The sequence below is a fragment of the Eptatretus burgeri genome, chromosome 18 (genome assembly GCF_056783735.1).
Source record: "Eptatretus burgeri isolate ZD-2024b chromosome 18, Ebu_testis_v1, whole genome shotgun sequence".
NCBI classification, from domain to species: Eukaryota; Metazoa; Chordata; class Myxini; order Myxiniformes; family Myxinidae; genus Eptatretus; species Eptatretus burgeri.
This window is the reverse complement of record NC_140978.1, coordinates 29,222,743-29,237,703: the sequence shown is the minus strand read 5'-3', so window position 1 is coordinate 29,237,703 and position 14,961 is coordinate 29,222,743. Positions and strand designations below refer to the sequence as shown.

General features: G+C 43.9%; 1 protein-coding gene and 1 long non-coding RNA gene across 2 annotated transcripts in view; one reads left to right on the top strand and one right to left on the bottom strand.

The window, feature by feature from the left end:
* The window catches only part of SEPHS1 (selenophosphate synthetase 1), a 74,113-nt gene that overhangs the window by 4,300 nt on the left and 54,852 nt on the right, over window positions 1-14,961 (bottom strand). Inside the window, exons 4-7 of the mRNA XM_085863823.1 lie at window positions 8,414-8,521; window positions 8,125-8,279; window positions 7,807-7,897; window positions 7,508-7,607 (exon numbers count right to left, since the gene is read on the bottom strand). Coding sequence (XP_085719949.1) covers window positions 7,508-7,607; window positions 7,807-7,897; window positions 8,125-8,279; window positions 8,414-8,521 — 454 coding nt within the window. The remainder of the gene's footprint in view (window positions 1-7,507; window positions 7,608-7,806; window positions 7,898-8,124; window positions 8,280-8,413; window positions 8,522-14,961) is intronic.
* The window catches only part of LOC147008805 (uncharacterized), a 119,356-nt gene that overhangs the window by 64,160 nt on the left and 40,235 nt on the right, over window positions 1-14,961 (top strand). The window contains exon 2 of the long non-coding RNA XR_015053214.1: window positions 13,413-13,514. This is a non-coding gene — a long non-coding RNA (uncharacterized LOC147008805). The remainder of the gene's footprint in view (window positions 1-13,412; window positions 13,515-14,961) is intronic.

Genomic DNA, 14,961 nt, shown 5'->3' with positions numbered 1-14,961 from the left:
TCGCTTGGGGGGGGGGGGACATTTGGGTGCAATGCCCCCCCATGGCGCATCTGGTGCCCCCCCACTTGTACGCCACCCATTTATGCCCTGTTAAACACTAAGTTGTTCACAGGGTGCAAGGATGAGCGCCCACTGTGAACTTGCTGTTTAAGAGTTCACCTGTGTGAACTAAAACCCATATTCCAGATGTTCAACATGGTGAATAATAAAGCCTTCTTGGATAAACTGTTCTTTAATAATATCCTTCTTTGAATAACAGTCAAGAGATAAGTGTGCGCTTGCCAGTGCATCTCCAAAAGCAATTGGCAAGACAATACAGTACAAGCCCACAAGATAAAAGATAATAACGCAAGCACCAACGCCAGCAGCCAAGACCTCGTGTCGAATGTCGATGTTGTGTGTGGTTATATATATATATATATATATATATATATATATATATATATATATATATATATATATATATATATATATATATATATATATATATATATATATATATATATATATATATATATATATATATCGTGGATCATTTAGTTTTAAGGAATAGCCAATCAGCGTATTCGATATGGAGACCCTATTGAGCAGGTTACCTGATTGGTTGTAAGTAAGGTATAAATGTAATATCGTCATAATATGATAATATGATTAAGGAAAAGACATAAATTTACATAATTAAAGATGAAGTGCATGTGCACCACGTGACCTTCACAACCCGTCAACCCTCCATCTTACAAAAGTAATTTTATAATAAAAATTAAAAATGTGGGTTTGCAATCGTGCTTACATTTGAAATGATGCAGATAAAACCTGTTTTTGATGGATGCATCATTTAATAAATAAAACCGTCAACCGACAAATCTCGCGAGTCGCGAGATTAGTGACACGTGTCACGAGGGACGAATCACGGAGCACGAGCTTGCAGCAGGAGACGTGGATGATGGATATACGAAAATGGCTCAGAAAAGGAAAAAAATGCAACCGACGAAAATAAAGATGATGAAAGACATGTTGTGGGAGGAGTCGGAGGAGGAGGAGGAAAAGACGATCATGTCGATGAAATTCCGACAGAAGCTGGCCAACCTGGCCAAGCCAGCAACGTCAGCCCTGCAGTGTAGCCCCAGCGCTGGCAGCCGAGTTTCCATGCTCGGCGGCGGCCTCGGGACCGGCTGTGACTGTCAAGCCGCTTCCCGATGATCTTGGAAGTGAGAGACCGAATCCAGTTGTTCTACAGCGGTACCCTGGCCATCTGTTGCAGAACAAGAGTCGCTCGTTTGTGTCCTCGTGGTACCAGACTAATGAATGGCTGGAATACAGTGTGCAGACAGATGCAGCATTCTGCTATCCATGGAGGAAGTTTAACACTGCACACGGCCCAGTGGACTCTACTTTCACAGTGCGAGGCTACTGGAATTGGAAACATGCCATTGAGAAAGACAGGGGGTTTCACAAACACGCAACTTCAAAGGAACATTTAACTTGTGTTTTGAGATGGAAGGAGAATGAGAGGCGCATCGATTGTGGTAAGGAGATTTCCACACTCCTCAATGCTGACCAGCTAAATAGAAACCGATACTATGTGTCTGCTCGAATAGATGTTGTGGGATTTCTCACCGAAAATCAGATACATTTTAGAGGGAGCCTTGATAATTTTGAGGATATGTCAGATGGGCACAGTGGGCTCTTCCTCTCACTTTTAAACTGCACACTCAAAAAAAGACACCGAGCTAGCCGAAATAACAAAACATATCCCATGAAACGCAAGCTATACTAGTCCGGAAATGCAGAATGAACTGATCTGCACGATGAGTAATGTTGTGACGGATGCCATCGTGGAAGAAAGAGACACATCGTGGTTTACCATCAAGGTGGATGGGACGAGGGACCCCACTGAATGTGAGAACATATCAATCATCATTCGCTTTGTATCAGCATCAAATGAAGCAACAGAGCGTCTACTCACAATAGCTACAGCCGACGCTGGAGACGCAAAAACATTAACAGACCTAATAATTGCAGAGCTGACAAAAACAGGACTTGACACGTCAAAAATATTAAGTCAGGTGTACGACGGGGCTTCGGTAATGGCTGGGAAGCAAGGTGGGGTGCAAAAGTTGTTGCAAGAGATATTGGAAAGAGAAATCCCCTATGTGCACTGCTTAATCACCAACTCCATCTGGTAGTTATCCACGCACTGGCAGCAGAGAAAGCTGTCACGGTTTGTTGTTGCCTGTACAAATTCTTCAGAAAGCCCACTGTTGCTGCACAGTATAAAGGTGAGCAGTTAAAACGACTTCTTGATCAAAGGTGGACGGGACATTTAGCCACCGTGTCTGTGATCATAGGATCTTTTAAGGATATCACATCCTTACTGTCAGAGATTGATGCAGAGCGCGCCTACGGTGCAGAGATGAGGATGGAGGCTATTGGGCTTTTGCGGGAAGTCTCTGGGCCTGCCTTCATGTTCATTGCTATCTTTGTACAAAAACTGCTGATGTTGTGAGATGGCCCTAACAAACTCTTGCAGGCAGAGGACATGGACTTGCTAACGGGGTTGGAACTGGTGGCGAGTGCTACAGAGTGCGTGAAGAAACTCCGCTCTGAGGATGAGTTCACTGATCTGTGGAACAAGGCCAACGATGCTCACACTTCTACACCTGCACCACCAAAACGGAGACGCACAATGCATAAGAACTTGGAACAGTTTGTAGTTTTGGAGACTACAGGACAAAACAACGACAATGACAAGACGGAACTGCAGAGGGTTTTTTACAGCGCAATTGACACTGTGCTTGGAGAGATTGCTCAGCACTTCAGTGAGCGCAACACACAACTCGCCCGTTCACTCGCTGCTTTGAATCCTGAAAATGGCACGTTTTTGGATCCCAACTTGCTCCAGCACATCATGACATTAACAAAGTCAACCATCAGTGAAACAGAGTGTGTGGTTGCAAAGCAGTTTATTCGTTCACAGATGGAAAAACAGCCAAACGAGAGATGGACAACACAAAAACTCCTCTCAACATACCACAAAACGCTGGAAGCCATGCCAAGTGTCGTGACTGCCATGAGACTTGGACTAACATTTGGTGCGTCCACTGCCATGTGTGAAAACTCATTCTCAACATTGAGGAATGTCTTCACTGACCATCGACGGTCCATGCGCCATGCATGCAAGGCACAACTGGTACAGCTGGTCTTCGAGAGAGACCTCACTTGTAAATGCATGAATGAATGGAAGGAGAAGGTCCTCAGAAGATTCCACACCGAGACGCGTCGCCTGCAACTCTTCTGACAGCGAGTACAGCGGTATAAAAACTATACGGAGTTCAGATTGTGTGTGTGACTGCTGGTAATGTGTGTGTGGTTGATTGTGGTCAGCACCCGCCGTGGTCGGCAGCTTTGTACTTCTGATGTTTAAGTTAAATGTTGTGTTTGGTGCTTTGCATATCCCATATCTATTCCTTTGTGCATAACCTTACCTCTGTGTAATTGACTGCTTTAAATGCGAACTTTGTGGTATCTTCAGGCTGGTCGTATTTGCTGTTGATAGTTTAACGTGATGATCGCAGGTCATAACCTACTGTATCTTATTTCAAAGTGCTCTGATTCTGGTGCCAACCTCCCCCGTTTAGTCATTGTATCTCTGGTATATTAATTTTCGAATGCCAATTCTTCACAACACCTTGTATAAGTGCACCTAAATTGGTGCCAATTGTCTAATCATTGAATATCTGCATGGTGAATGTGCCAGTTTGTTGCGGCTCTCCTGCATTCGAATAATTTTAGGCCAAAAACATCGGAACATATTAAATCTAGCTGAGATCAATTTGGTTAGTATGCGACGGCAACCTCAGTATAGATGTGTCAATGCTGCACGAATACAATAGTATACCGGGTTATCAAAAATATTAAATATAATAATTGTGCCCCCCCCATCCAGTTCATATGCCCCCCTTAATACTGAGCCCTGGCTCCGGGCCTGCTCCGATCAGGATGAAATTTAAAACCTATATTCACATCACTACTGGATCATAATTGCGAAGTTTCATGTTGATTGGGTCAACATGTGGGTCAAGTGGGTCAAGAGAATTTTTTTAAGATTTTCCAGTCAATACAATATAGCTGCCACACCATGTGACCCATCAATTATTCATGAATACCCTGGTATCCCCAAGGCTTGGGGAAGATGTGTGTGAAGTTTCCCCTCGATCTGTCCAGCCATTCTGGAGATGAAGATCTTTATCGGTTTTAGGGTAAATCCAATATGGCTGCCAAACTATGCAATCCATGACGTTATATGTGTGATTGTTTTGTTCCTCTTGGATAGGCAGTCATACGTGTAAAGTATCACCTCGCTCTGTGCAGCTGTTTCAAAGAAGATTTTTGAAGGTTTAAAAAATGTATATATATATATATATATATATATATATATATATATATATATATATATATATATATATACATATACATATATACATACACACACATGGCTGCCAAACCACGTGACTGATGACATCAATTTTTTTCTGTGGACCAATTTATCCCTCGATGACGCTCAAAAATTTTCATGCTGATAGGATGTAGCGTTCTATGTTTGCAATTATGATGTCATAACAAAAGCACCTATTGAATCATAAAATAATAAAATAAATATATAAATAAACATCACTTATTCCGCATCAGGACAACTTGCCATGTGCCAAGTTTCAATTTTTTTTCCTTGGTACGGTTTCAGAGAAACAGAGGTCCAAGTGTTTTTTCCCTTTTTCCAACATGGCTGGCACACCACATCAAAAAAAAATTAATGATAATTATAATTAAAACAATGTACATGAGTCGTTACTCCTATGGTGAAAATTTTGTCTCAATCAGACAAGCGGTTGCAGAGAAAAACACTCATGTTCTGTGTGGACAAACAAACAAACGAAGAACCAAACAGACAAACGGACCAAAATACAATACCCTGTCCTCTGGCAAGGGAAATAAATTAAGCAAAAAAAAAAAAATAATAAAAAAAAAAAACAGAGGCCATAAAGCTATCTGCGACTTGAGATCAACAGATGTCCTGCTTTGTTCTTATTGGGGGTGCCAAAAATATTAAGCTTTGGTTCAAAAAGAGATCAAAAAGAGACGGATGTGTGGGGCTCCAGTCTATAGGGAAGAGCAGTACTCCCATGAGTTATGGCCAAAGGCTTCGTAGGCTTGAGTTGTTCTGACTTAGAACAACGAAGGATGATTCGTCTGTGGCTGGCATTGGAGGAAGGCTTTGTGATGTGGTCAGATCAGAACAGATCATGGGTTATGCTTGGAAGCTCAAGAGATTGAACCTCTTCCAGTGACCAATCAGAAAAACAGATAAATGGGTTCACTTGAAGATCCTTCCGGGGGAACATTGTGAGACCAACATTTGCCAAGATTGAAAGACGTGTTCCATTTGTCAAACAAGCACCGAATCAACGCAGAGCGACAGAGTAACACAGCTGGTGTCTGCCTGTTAGTGGGAAGTAGTACCGTATGACAATGTGAAAAAGGTAGGGCGGGTTGTCCAAAGCTTCTGATGCAAGTGATGCAAGTGATGCAAGGCCATTAATGCAAGTGATGAACAAGACTGGGTCCAAGTTAGCTGTGAGGCACTTTAGTCTCTACTTGGAAAGGGTTACATTGATAGCAAAGTTTTACATGCACAAGTGGATTAAGTCAAAAATCCAGGTATCAAGTGGGGCCTTGCATGCAACAAGAGCAGTGAGGTTGGCAAGCAGAGCAGGATGCCAGACTGTCAAATGCCCAAGACCCCCCCCCACCCCATCACCCCACTCCCCCAGAATATCTTCTTTGAGACTGAAGGCCCTTAACCATTTGTGATAGGGAAGTAGCAGCATGTCCAGAGTTGAGTGAAGAATGGGCCAGAAACCAATCTGAATGTGAGAGATCAGGAAGTATAAGAAGAGGAAGACTTTACGTCAGCATAAATGGACTCCATGACTTCGCTTACTGGTCTATAGTTGAGAGGATCAGTTTTTCCAACCTTTTGGACAGAAGTGTTTGCCGACTTCCAAGCAGAAGCAGGCAGCCAAAAGAGCACAGAGAGAGGAGAGAGGAAAGAGGAAAGAGGAGAGAAGCAAGAGCAGCAGAATAGGATTTGAGAATATGGAGCCCGAGACATCTTGCCTGGTCACTGAAGCACTTTCGAGCCTGGACAGAAATTTCTCCATCTTGGATGAGGAGGAAAAAAAAAAAGAAGTCCAGAAGTTAGTGGGTGCGAGGGGATAAGATGGGAACAACGGGATTGGTTAGTAACAACATTTGGAGACAAACACCGAGGTGAGACATTCTGCCTTATCACAGGCAGAGTTTGCAGGAATGCCGTTTGAAACGAGGGAGCATACACAAGAGGCAGACTTGACAAGGTGTCACCATGATCTGGAATGAGGAAACTGGTGACAAAGTTTGGTGGTGGTGAAACTTGAGATTTTGAAAGACGACGTTTTCTCGTTTCCCCGAGGATGGACGTAAACTTGTTGGGCGCCTTACAGAGTGACCGAAAGTTTCCCTCATTGGGATCAACCTTGCATGTTCAGAAAGCAAGCTGTTTGAAAAAAAACAGCCTTGCCACACGATTCAGTGTACCACAGCCTAGAGGATCGATAGGATAGCTGTAGATGTGATGGGATACACACATGACAGAGATTAGGCTTTCGTGAAAGTATTCCCAAGAAGAATCAATATCAAATGGTGTGGAGATGACAGCCCAATCCTCTTGTGAGAGGGCAGATTACAGTGTCTGCCAATGAGCAAGTGTGAACAGACATTCTGCAGTATTTAGGTTGCTCCATCATAAATAGCCAGAGAGATATGGGTTTCGTAAATAATATGGTCAGAGGAGACAAGAGAGGCAGAGGCAGAACAGAATAGATTGGAAGGAAAGGTGGTCATTACTCGGTCCAGCAAGGAGGATGTACCTACCAGTCGATGAAATCTAGGCTGGAAGGCTTATACATGGTGTTAGACACACAAAGTCACAATGTTATAGCGACAACGCCATGGCTGAATGCCGCAGAGATAACACACAGCCAGCTGGCATGGTGGCAGTTTAAATTTGCTGCAGATGAGGAACAGAGAAGTAGTTAGGGCGGATGGTGATGAGTTGATACACTTCAGAGGAAATACAGGAGTACCGAGTGTAAATCGCCATTCGGTGGACAGTACACAAGGACAAACAGAAGGTAGTTGTGAGTTTAACATGCATTTGAGAACAACCATCACCTTGAAGTGGCTCCTTCAAACCATGCATCATCCTTGCACTCGTAAATCAATGAAGTCTGTAATGTGGACGTGAACGATGTCTACCAAAACAATCTTCCGAACATGGTTCCGACTGTCCAATCACTTCAGTCAGTGGGAGGATCGAGTACAAAAGGCCGTACAGACTGACTATGGGCACACACTCGGGCAAAGCTACCATGGAATGGGGGAGATGGGGGGGTTGGTAGCGACCAGGTACCTGTGCGGTTGAGACGTGCCATGTTAAACATTGCTTCCTGGTAAGCCAACTCCACATCCTCCTGTGTGACCACCAACTTTATTTTGTTCCACTTCTCTGGCTGCGGATAAAGACAGCGTTTGGTCCACCAAGCAGGTCATAGAGGTAACACCATTCAGATTATCACACCAAGCTAACAAAGATATTTAACCATGAACCCATTTCAAATTTCACTGGCAATGACAATCTTAATCAACAATAAAGGACAGTACTGTACAAACAACATTTTAATGAATTTGATCTCACATCCAAGAACTCACGATATCCAGCCATTGATGGGCATTCACAGCCACCTGTGTCCCAAGGGGCTTAGTGAGAACCAAAACATCTCCTGGAACAGCATTATCAGGCCTGGCGCGCACACATACATGAAACAGAATGATGTCACCGAGGGTTACGTGGAATTAATATTTTTCATCGAAAGAGACAACAAAGCATTGTGGCTAGTATAATAAGCAACATATTTCGGCAGTGACAACTTGAAAAGGTTTTTGAAGTATAATGCTTGCCACAAAGAACATCTCCACGAAGATTAAAGTCTAAAGTGCAATGAGCCAACTTAGCAAGCTAGCACTGACATGATGAACTCGTTGGGCTGACACACAGTGGAGGCGACTCCACCGATAATGATCCACGGGTTCATCACAGTCTGCCCGCCGGTCACAGTAGTGCCGGCTTCCTCCGCAGCATCTTTGAACCCACGGACCATTAATGGAACGACCTTGTCTCTTTCCTGGCAGGAAAGGCAGAAGCAATCACATATATGACATCAACATTTGCAGTTCAAATTTTTCAATTATGAAAACAAAATACGACAAAAACCGTCAGCCCGACCCCGACAACAATTTTTTGACTCGAATAACCCACCTTTTCACTGAGCTTCTGGCTAATTCCAAGCAGCATGAGCATATTATCACAGTCTGTAACTCCCATGGCGTACAGGTCACTCAGCACATTGGCACATGCAATTTTACCCTGCCAGAAACAACCAGAAGATTAATAAATGAGTCAAGGTACACCCCACACCATCCATTAAGGTTTTCTATAAATAAATAAAAAGGAATAAAAATTGCTTACAAGCAACAACGTAACCATAAAAATGCATACACAGTAAATGTTAAGAAAGGGAGTTGCAATAAAAGAGAGAACTCATTATCTCCACCACCGAAGGTGGAAGGAGGTCGTTTTCACCCCTGTCAGTCTGTCTGCTTGTTTGTTTTTCTCAGCAGGATATCTCAAAAAGTTGTGGGCTGATTCAGATGAAATTTGGTGGGCAGGTTGGGTGTGAGACAAGGACGAATCAACTTGATTTTGGTGTAGATTTCGATCTGGCTAAAATAATTTTTTAAAAGTGATTCTTCACCATAGAGAGAAAGGGCCAAAAACGATATCCTAACTCGAATTCACACACACGGGTGTTTGTTACTTGCAAAATTGAAGATTTTTCAAGTATATTGGTTCATTCGATTTTGTTATTGTCTGTTAGTCTGTTTGTCAATCGCCGAGAGGTCACAATTCTAAACTGATCTTTATGAAACTTTACTAATTCGTAGAGGTAGTCTCAAGTGAGAAGCCAATCAATTCTGAGGGCAAGGAGGTCGAATTTCTAAAATCGTCATTTTTCATCTGATTGACTTGAGAATTAAACATCAAATGCAGAGTGCATTACTGAATTGGGAAACCAACTCTTTTTGAGATCAAAAGGTCAAAGGTCAACTCAAGGGCAAACATCTAAAATCAATTTTCAACTGAAAAATTGTCAATTTACATCCTATTAATTTGAAAGTTGAACAGGATTTGCATCGTCCATCAATGAATTGGGGAAAACCACTATTTGAGGTCAAACGGTCAAAGTCAACTCAAAGTCAAGTTTCTAAAATCCTCAATTTAAATCTGAAAAAAAAAATCAATTTTCATCTGATTGACCTGAGTTTTGATTGAGATTGTCAATTTTAATCTGAATGAAATGGACAGTTTGATGCATCCAAAGCAACCTTTGGAGAGGGGATAGATTTTGCAAGTATCGTGCTCTGCACGATGTCTTTTTGTGGTTTGTTTGTTGCACTATTCCTCGAACCGTTCTGGGCCGATGACATCCAACCGCGCTACAGAGGATCAACATGATCCCAATTAATGTGTGGGGGTGTTTTTATCTTTGCTGGTGGTTTTGGAGTGGAGGAAGGAGGTGGGGAAACACATTCTCTATGTCAATGTGTATCGTGTAACGCCACCTACAGGCTCCAGGTGGGGGACGGTATTACAAGTCTCCACCATTTACAGTACAGTATTCCTATCCCAAGCCTGGTGTTGGCTTAGTGGTTAGGGTGGCAGCTTGGGATCCTAGGGTCCTGAGTTCAAGCCCCGTTGGCCGCTGAATTAAAATACACCAGGAGGTTGACTCAGCCTGTCATCCTTCCGAGGTTGGCAAAGTGAGCACCAGTGTACTGGTAAGGGAGACACTGCATCAGCGGCATAGCCGCGTCCCAACCAATGATGCAACTAGGGGAAGGGGGGAGAGAGAGAGGGAGAGGGAGAGGGAGAGGGAGAGGGGGAGGGAGAGGGAGAGATTCCTGTCCCCATGTTTTCGAGTACAGTGAGGTGTTTTGAATAATCAGCAATAGGTACGATTTTTCTTCACAGACGGAACCTGGAATATTATTATTTTTGCCTATACAGAGCTGTCAATTGCCTACACAGCCCAAATAAAGGTATGCATCAGAAGAACATGTTGCATGCTTGGAACAAGATCGCCCACAGGGTGGGTACTCTGCTAGTACAACACAATATCTCAAAACGTTGTGGACGGATTCGGATGTTGCTCTGCGTTGATGAACCTTGGTGGACAGGTTGGGTGTGTGATATGGACGAATGGATTCGATTTTGGTGAAGATCCAAATAAGAGGTTTTATTCTTTTTTTTAAGTGATTCTTCACCTTTGAGAGATGGGGCAAAAATGACATAACATATTTCAAAAATATATTGGAGCCGATATGTTCCACTGGATCAGGCATTGCGTAGTGGAAGTATGTGCTCTACAGAGTGCCCTTCTAGTTGTAAATGTACTCTTATGCACAAACCTTATCGCTATAATCTCCACAACCGCTGTACACGCACCATCTGTCCTATTATATTAAATAATTATAATAAAAATAAACAGAACTGCACTCGATAGAGCACGTACCTCAGCCAGGCTGAATGGTTCATGTTTTATAGCTCATCGATAGGCCAAATCTGGATCCAAAACTGAACCAAAATCCAATCAGCTTGTTCTTGTCACCTCCCCAACTTGTCCACAACTTTTTGAAATATCATGCTATCCTGTATATTGTTTTTGTTCCCATCTCTCAATGCTGAAGAATATCACATAAACCATTTTTTAAGATTCTCGGATCCGGATCTTCACCAAAATTTAATGTATTCATCATTGTCACACACCTAAACTGTCCACCAAACTTCATCTGAATCCATCCACAACTTTTTGAGATAACTTGCTCACAGACAAACACAGTGGTGAAAACAACCTCTGTGCACCTTAAGTGGAAAAGATTTTTTTTTAAAAGAACTTGACACATGCTACTGTCACGTCAGAAGGTTCCGTTGACACAGACCGCTCTGAGACCTCTGCAGATGCCTAAATAATGCTACAATTCTCGAAAAAGAATCGCCCAAATGAATGCCAAAACTTGCGGTGTTCGTGTACAAAAGGTAAAAGGCAGAAAAATGTCTCTTAGCAAATGAATGGCTTATTTAAAAAGAAATAAAGGGAGAAGGAAGAAAATAGGACAAATGGACCTGTAGCTTATCTAGGACCTGGCACCCAAAAGTGGTAGCATTCTGACAGGTGGGTCTGGAGAGGAAGGTTTTTGAAAGAATTTACATGATTTCCTCAATAATGTCAGACATTTTGACACACTTCCGGTCACGTGATCGGCATGACCTCTGCAATTTAACATCACGACCTAATGTTGAAAGCTAACTTTGGTAGCATTCTGACGAGTGGGTCTGGAGAAGATTTTTGAAGATATTTACCAAATCGGGGCATTTTGACCTGCTTAAAATCAGGTGACCTGATCTAGCTTTGCAATTCCTGTTACCAGTCAGGAGAGGAACGGTGCTGCCAAATTTCAGCCAGATCGGTCCAGTGGTTTGGCAGAAGTCATAAAAGGACAGATGGACGGTGCACAATGACAATACCTTATCTGGAATATAAATTCCAAATAAGCCAACAAGACGCTATAATTACATATGGAAACAACAAAGCGATTGACAAACACAAATGGGGATGAAAGGATCACAATCTTATAAACAGGCAGCCTATAATGGCATAATCCCAGCTATGGCATCAAATACCAGACTCTTACAATGAAGGGGAACAGAACAGGGAGGACTTGTGGTCAGCATGAGTTGTTCTCTGGTTCTGCAGGCCATGCTGACATTGCACACGGTGAAGTGCAGTTCAGGCTGGGAGAGGAGAGGCGAGGATGGCATGATGATCGGGAGATGGCATCTACGTCTTTACAACAGGTTATTCTTGGACGAACCACCAGAGATGTAGTCTCCTTGAGACCTAAGCTTAACTGGTTCACACATGCATGGCGACAGCCCTCATCACCTCCAGGACCGCCTCCATGGGCAACGGGTCTCATTATTGGCCTCCCACGGTCTCTCAGTGGTGCCATCTTCTGGGAATCCCCGCCCTGTGGAACGGCCCTGAACAAAGTTGTTCTGCCCCTCTCCAGCTCACCTCACCACCATGGCTTGCAGTCGGCCAGCCAAAAAAATCCGTCATGTTATTTTAACGTGCCGGGCTCTACAAGTCCCCCTCCTGGCCTCACCTGTTGCAGGAGGTTTTACATAAATCTTACCCGAATCTACTTTATGGTTTACACTAACCGAATCTTTGGTGCAGGTTTCACCATACGACTTACCTGTACAGACATATAATACAAAGGAAACTCTAACCTACTCGATCACATGGTCCATACTCTTAACACACTAACTCATGCATCCCCAATCACAAAACAGTACATCGGTTTCCAACACTTCATGATGTGCATTGAATTAATTGCCCGACCAAAGCATTAAAATATGAATATAAAAAGTAAATAAGGTGCAACACACCTTAAATTTAAACCCTTTCATTTTCCTTCCCTCCACCTCAACAAACCATCCTCAATGCTAGACATCTTCGTATCTGCATAACCAAGACTCAGGCCCAACAGTGTAAACCTGGAGCATTTGCCGAACACAAAATTATGTTCAAATAAGCTTGTTTTAAGAGCAAAAAAAATACCAGAAAATAAACAAAACTACAACAAAAAGCAATGTACCATGACTGTGCTCATCTTGAACACGAACGTAGAAAAAAAAAAGAGAAGTAAATTAGATTAAAATTAAAACCACCACCAAATGTATGACATCACGTTGATCGAACGTGCACCATTAGCGAAGCTAAAGAGCATGTAGCATGAAGCCCCGTGTGTCTCACGTCTTGTATTCCAATTAAATTAGTCAATTGCGAGAAGTTTACAGAACCTTCCCGATCGTGTTTTGAAAGAGAGTGGGGGGGGGGGGTGGGAGGGTGAGTCATATCTTCCAGAGTCCTCAGATTAGGATGCAAATTCAGTACAGGCTTTGGCGACATTAGACAATGAAGAGCCAGTGTTGGTGGCTATATATACAGTATATATATATATATATATATATATATATATATATATATATATATATATATATATATATATATATATATATATATATATCACACACACACACACACATATATCTGTCCCTGCATGAAGGCGTGTGCGGTTGTGAATATAAATAAATTTTCTGCAATATTGTGCATCCCAGGCATGTGTTTCAGGCACTGCCAACTATGCGAATAGTTTGGTGTCATGAAGTTCTTTGGTGACCGTCCACATCTGCTGTGTTTCCTTTGCACATTTGACGACAGGATCTGTCACAGGTGAAACATTTTTGCCTCGTTGATTTGCATACAGAATGATTATTGGGCTTCCTGAGGCCTGGCTCAAGAATGTTTTGATGTGGCCGTTTACATGCTCTTTGAAGTCTCACTGCCAATTCTGATGTTGTTTGGTTTACGATTACACAGCTGTATCACAATAAGGTTTCCGCATCCAGTCCGGACAGACACGTATTAATTGGGGTGCATCAAATTCTCAAACACCATAAAGATTAGAGTTTTCTTTTGAAGCAAAAGTCATAAACCAAAAGCTTGGGGCATTCGTGGGATGCAAGTAGTTGTGATTTTCATTTTCTGACACAGCTTCCAGTTTGATGAGCAGGTGGCAGAACAATTACTTCATTCACGTGTGACAAGTTGGCACCCTTTTGACATCATTGGTATTTGTCAATGTGTTAAGTATGTCACGATGGTGCATAAAATAAACAAACTAGAAAAAATAAGTGCCAAAAAACATTAATGCAAAAACACAAGTGAAATATGTACCAACTAGAAGGGCACTCAGTAGAGCACATACCTCCGCCACGCAGTGCCTGATCAAGCAGAACATATGGGGCACAATAAATTTTTTAAATAACATGCCATACAGTTTTTGGCCCCATCTCTCAATGATGAAGAATCTATCCATAATTCCAGCAATGTGTGTGTGTGTGTGTGTGTGTGTCTGTGTGTGCGCGTGTGCGCGTGTGCCTGTGTGTGCGCGTGTGCGCGTGTGCCTGTGTGTGCGCGTGTGTGCGCGTGTGTGCGCGTGTGCGCGTGTGTGCGCGTGTGCGCGTGTGTGCGCGTGTGCGCGTGTGCGCGTGTGTGCGCGTGTGCGCGTGTGTGCGCGTGTGCGCGTGTGCGCGCGTGTGCGCGTGTGCGCGCGTGTGCGCGTGTGCGCGTGTGTGCGCGTGTGCGCGTGTGTGCGCGTGTGCGCGTGTGTGCGCGTGTGCGCGCGTGTGCGCGTGTGCCTGTGTGTGCGCGTGTGCGCGTGTGCCTGCGTGTGCGCGTGTGCCTGCGTGTGCGCGTGTGCCTGCGTGTGCGCGTGTGCCTGCGTGTGCGCGTGTGCCTGCGTGTGCGCGTGTGCCTGCGTGTGCGCGTGTGCCTGTGTGTGCGCGTGTGCCTGTGTGTGCGCGTGTGCCTGTGTGTGCGCGTGTGCCTGTGTGTGCGCGTGTGCCTGTGTGTGCGCGTGTGCCTGTGTGTGCGCGTGTGCCTGTGTGTGCGCGTGTGCCTGTGTGTGCGCGTGTGCCTGTGTGTGCGCGTGTGCCTGTGTGTGCGCGTGTGCCTGTGTGTGCGCGTGTGCCTGTGTGTGCGCGTGTGCCTGTGTGTGCGCGTGTGCCTGTGTGTGCGCGTGTGCCTGTGTGTGCGCGTGTGCCTGTGTGTGCGCGTGTGCCTGTGTGTGCGCGTGTGCCTGTGTGTGCGCGTGTGCCTGTGTGTGCGCGTGTGCCTG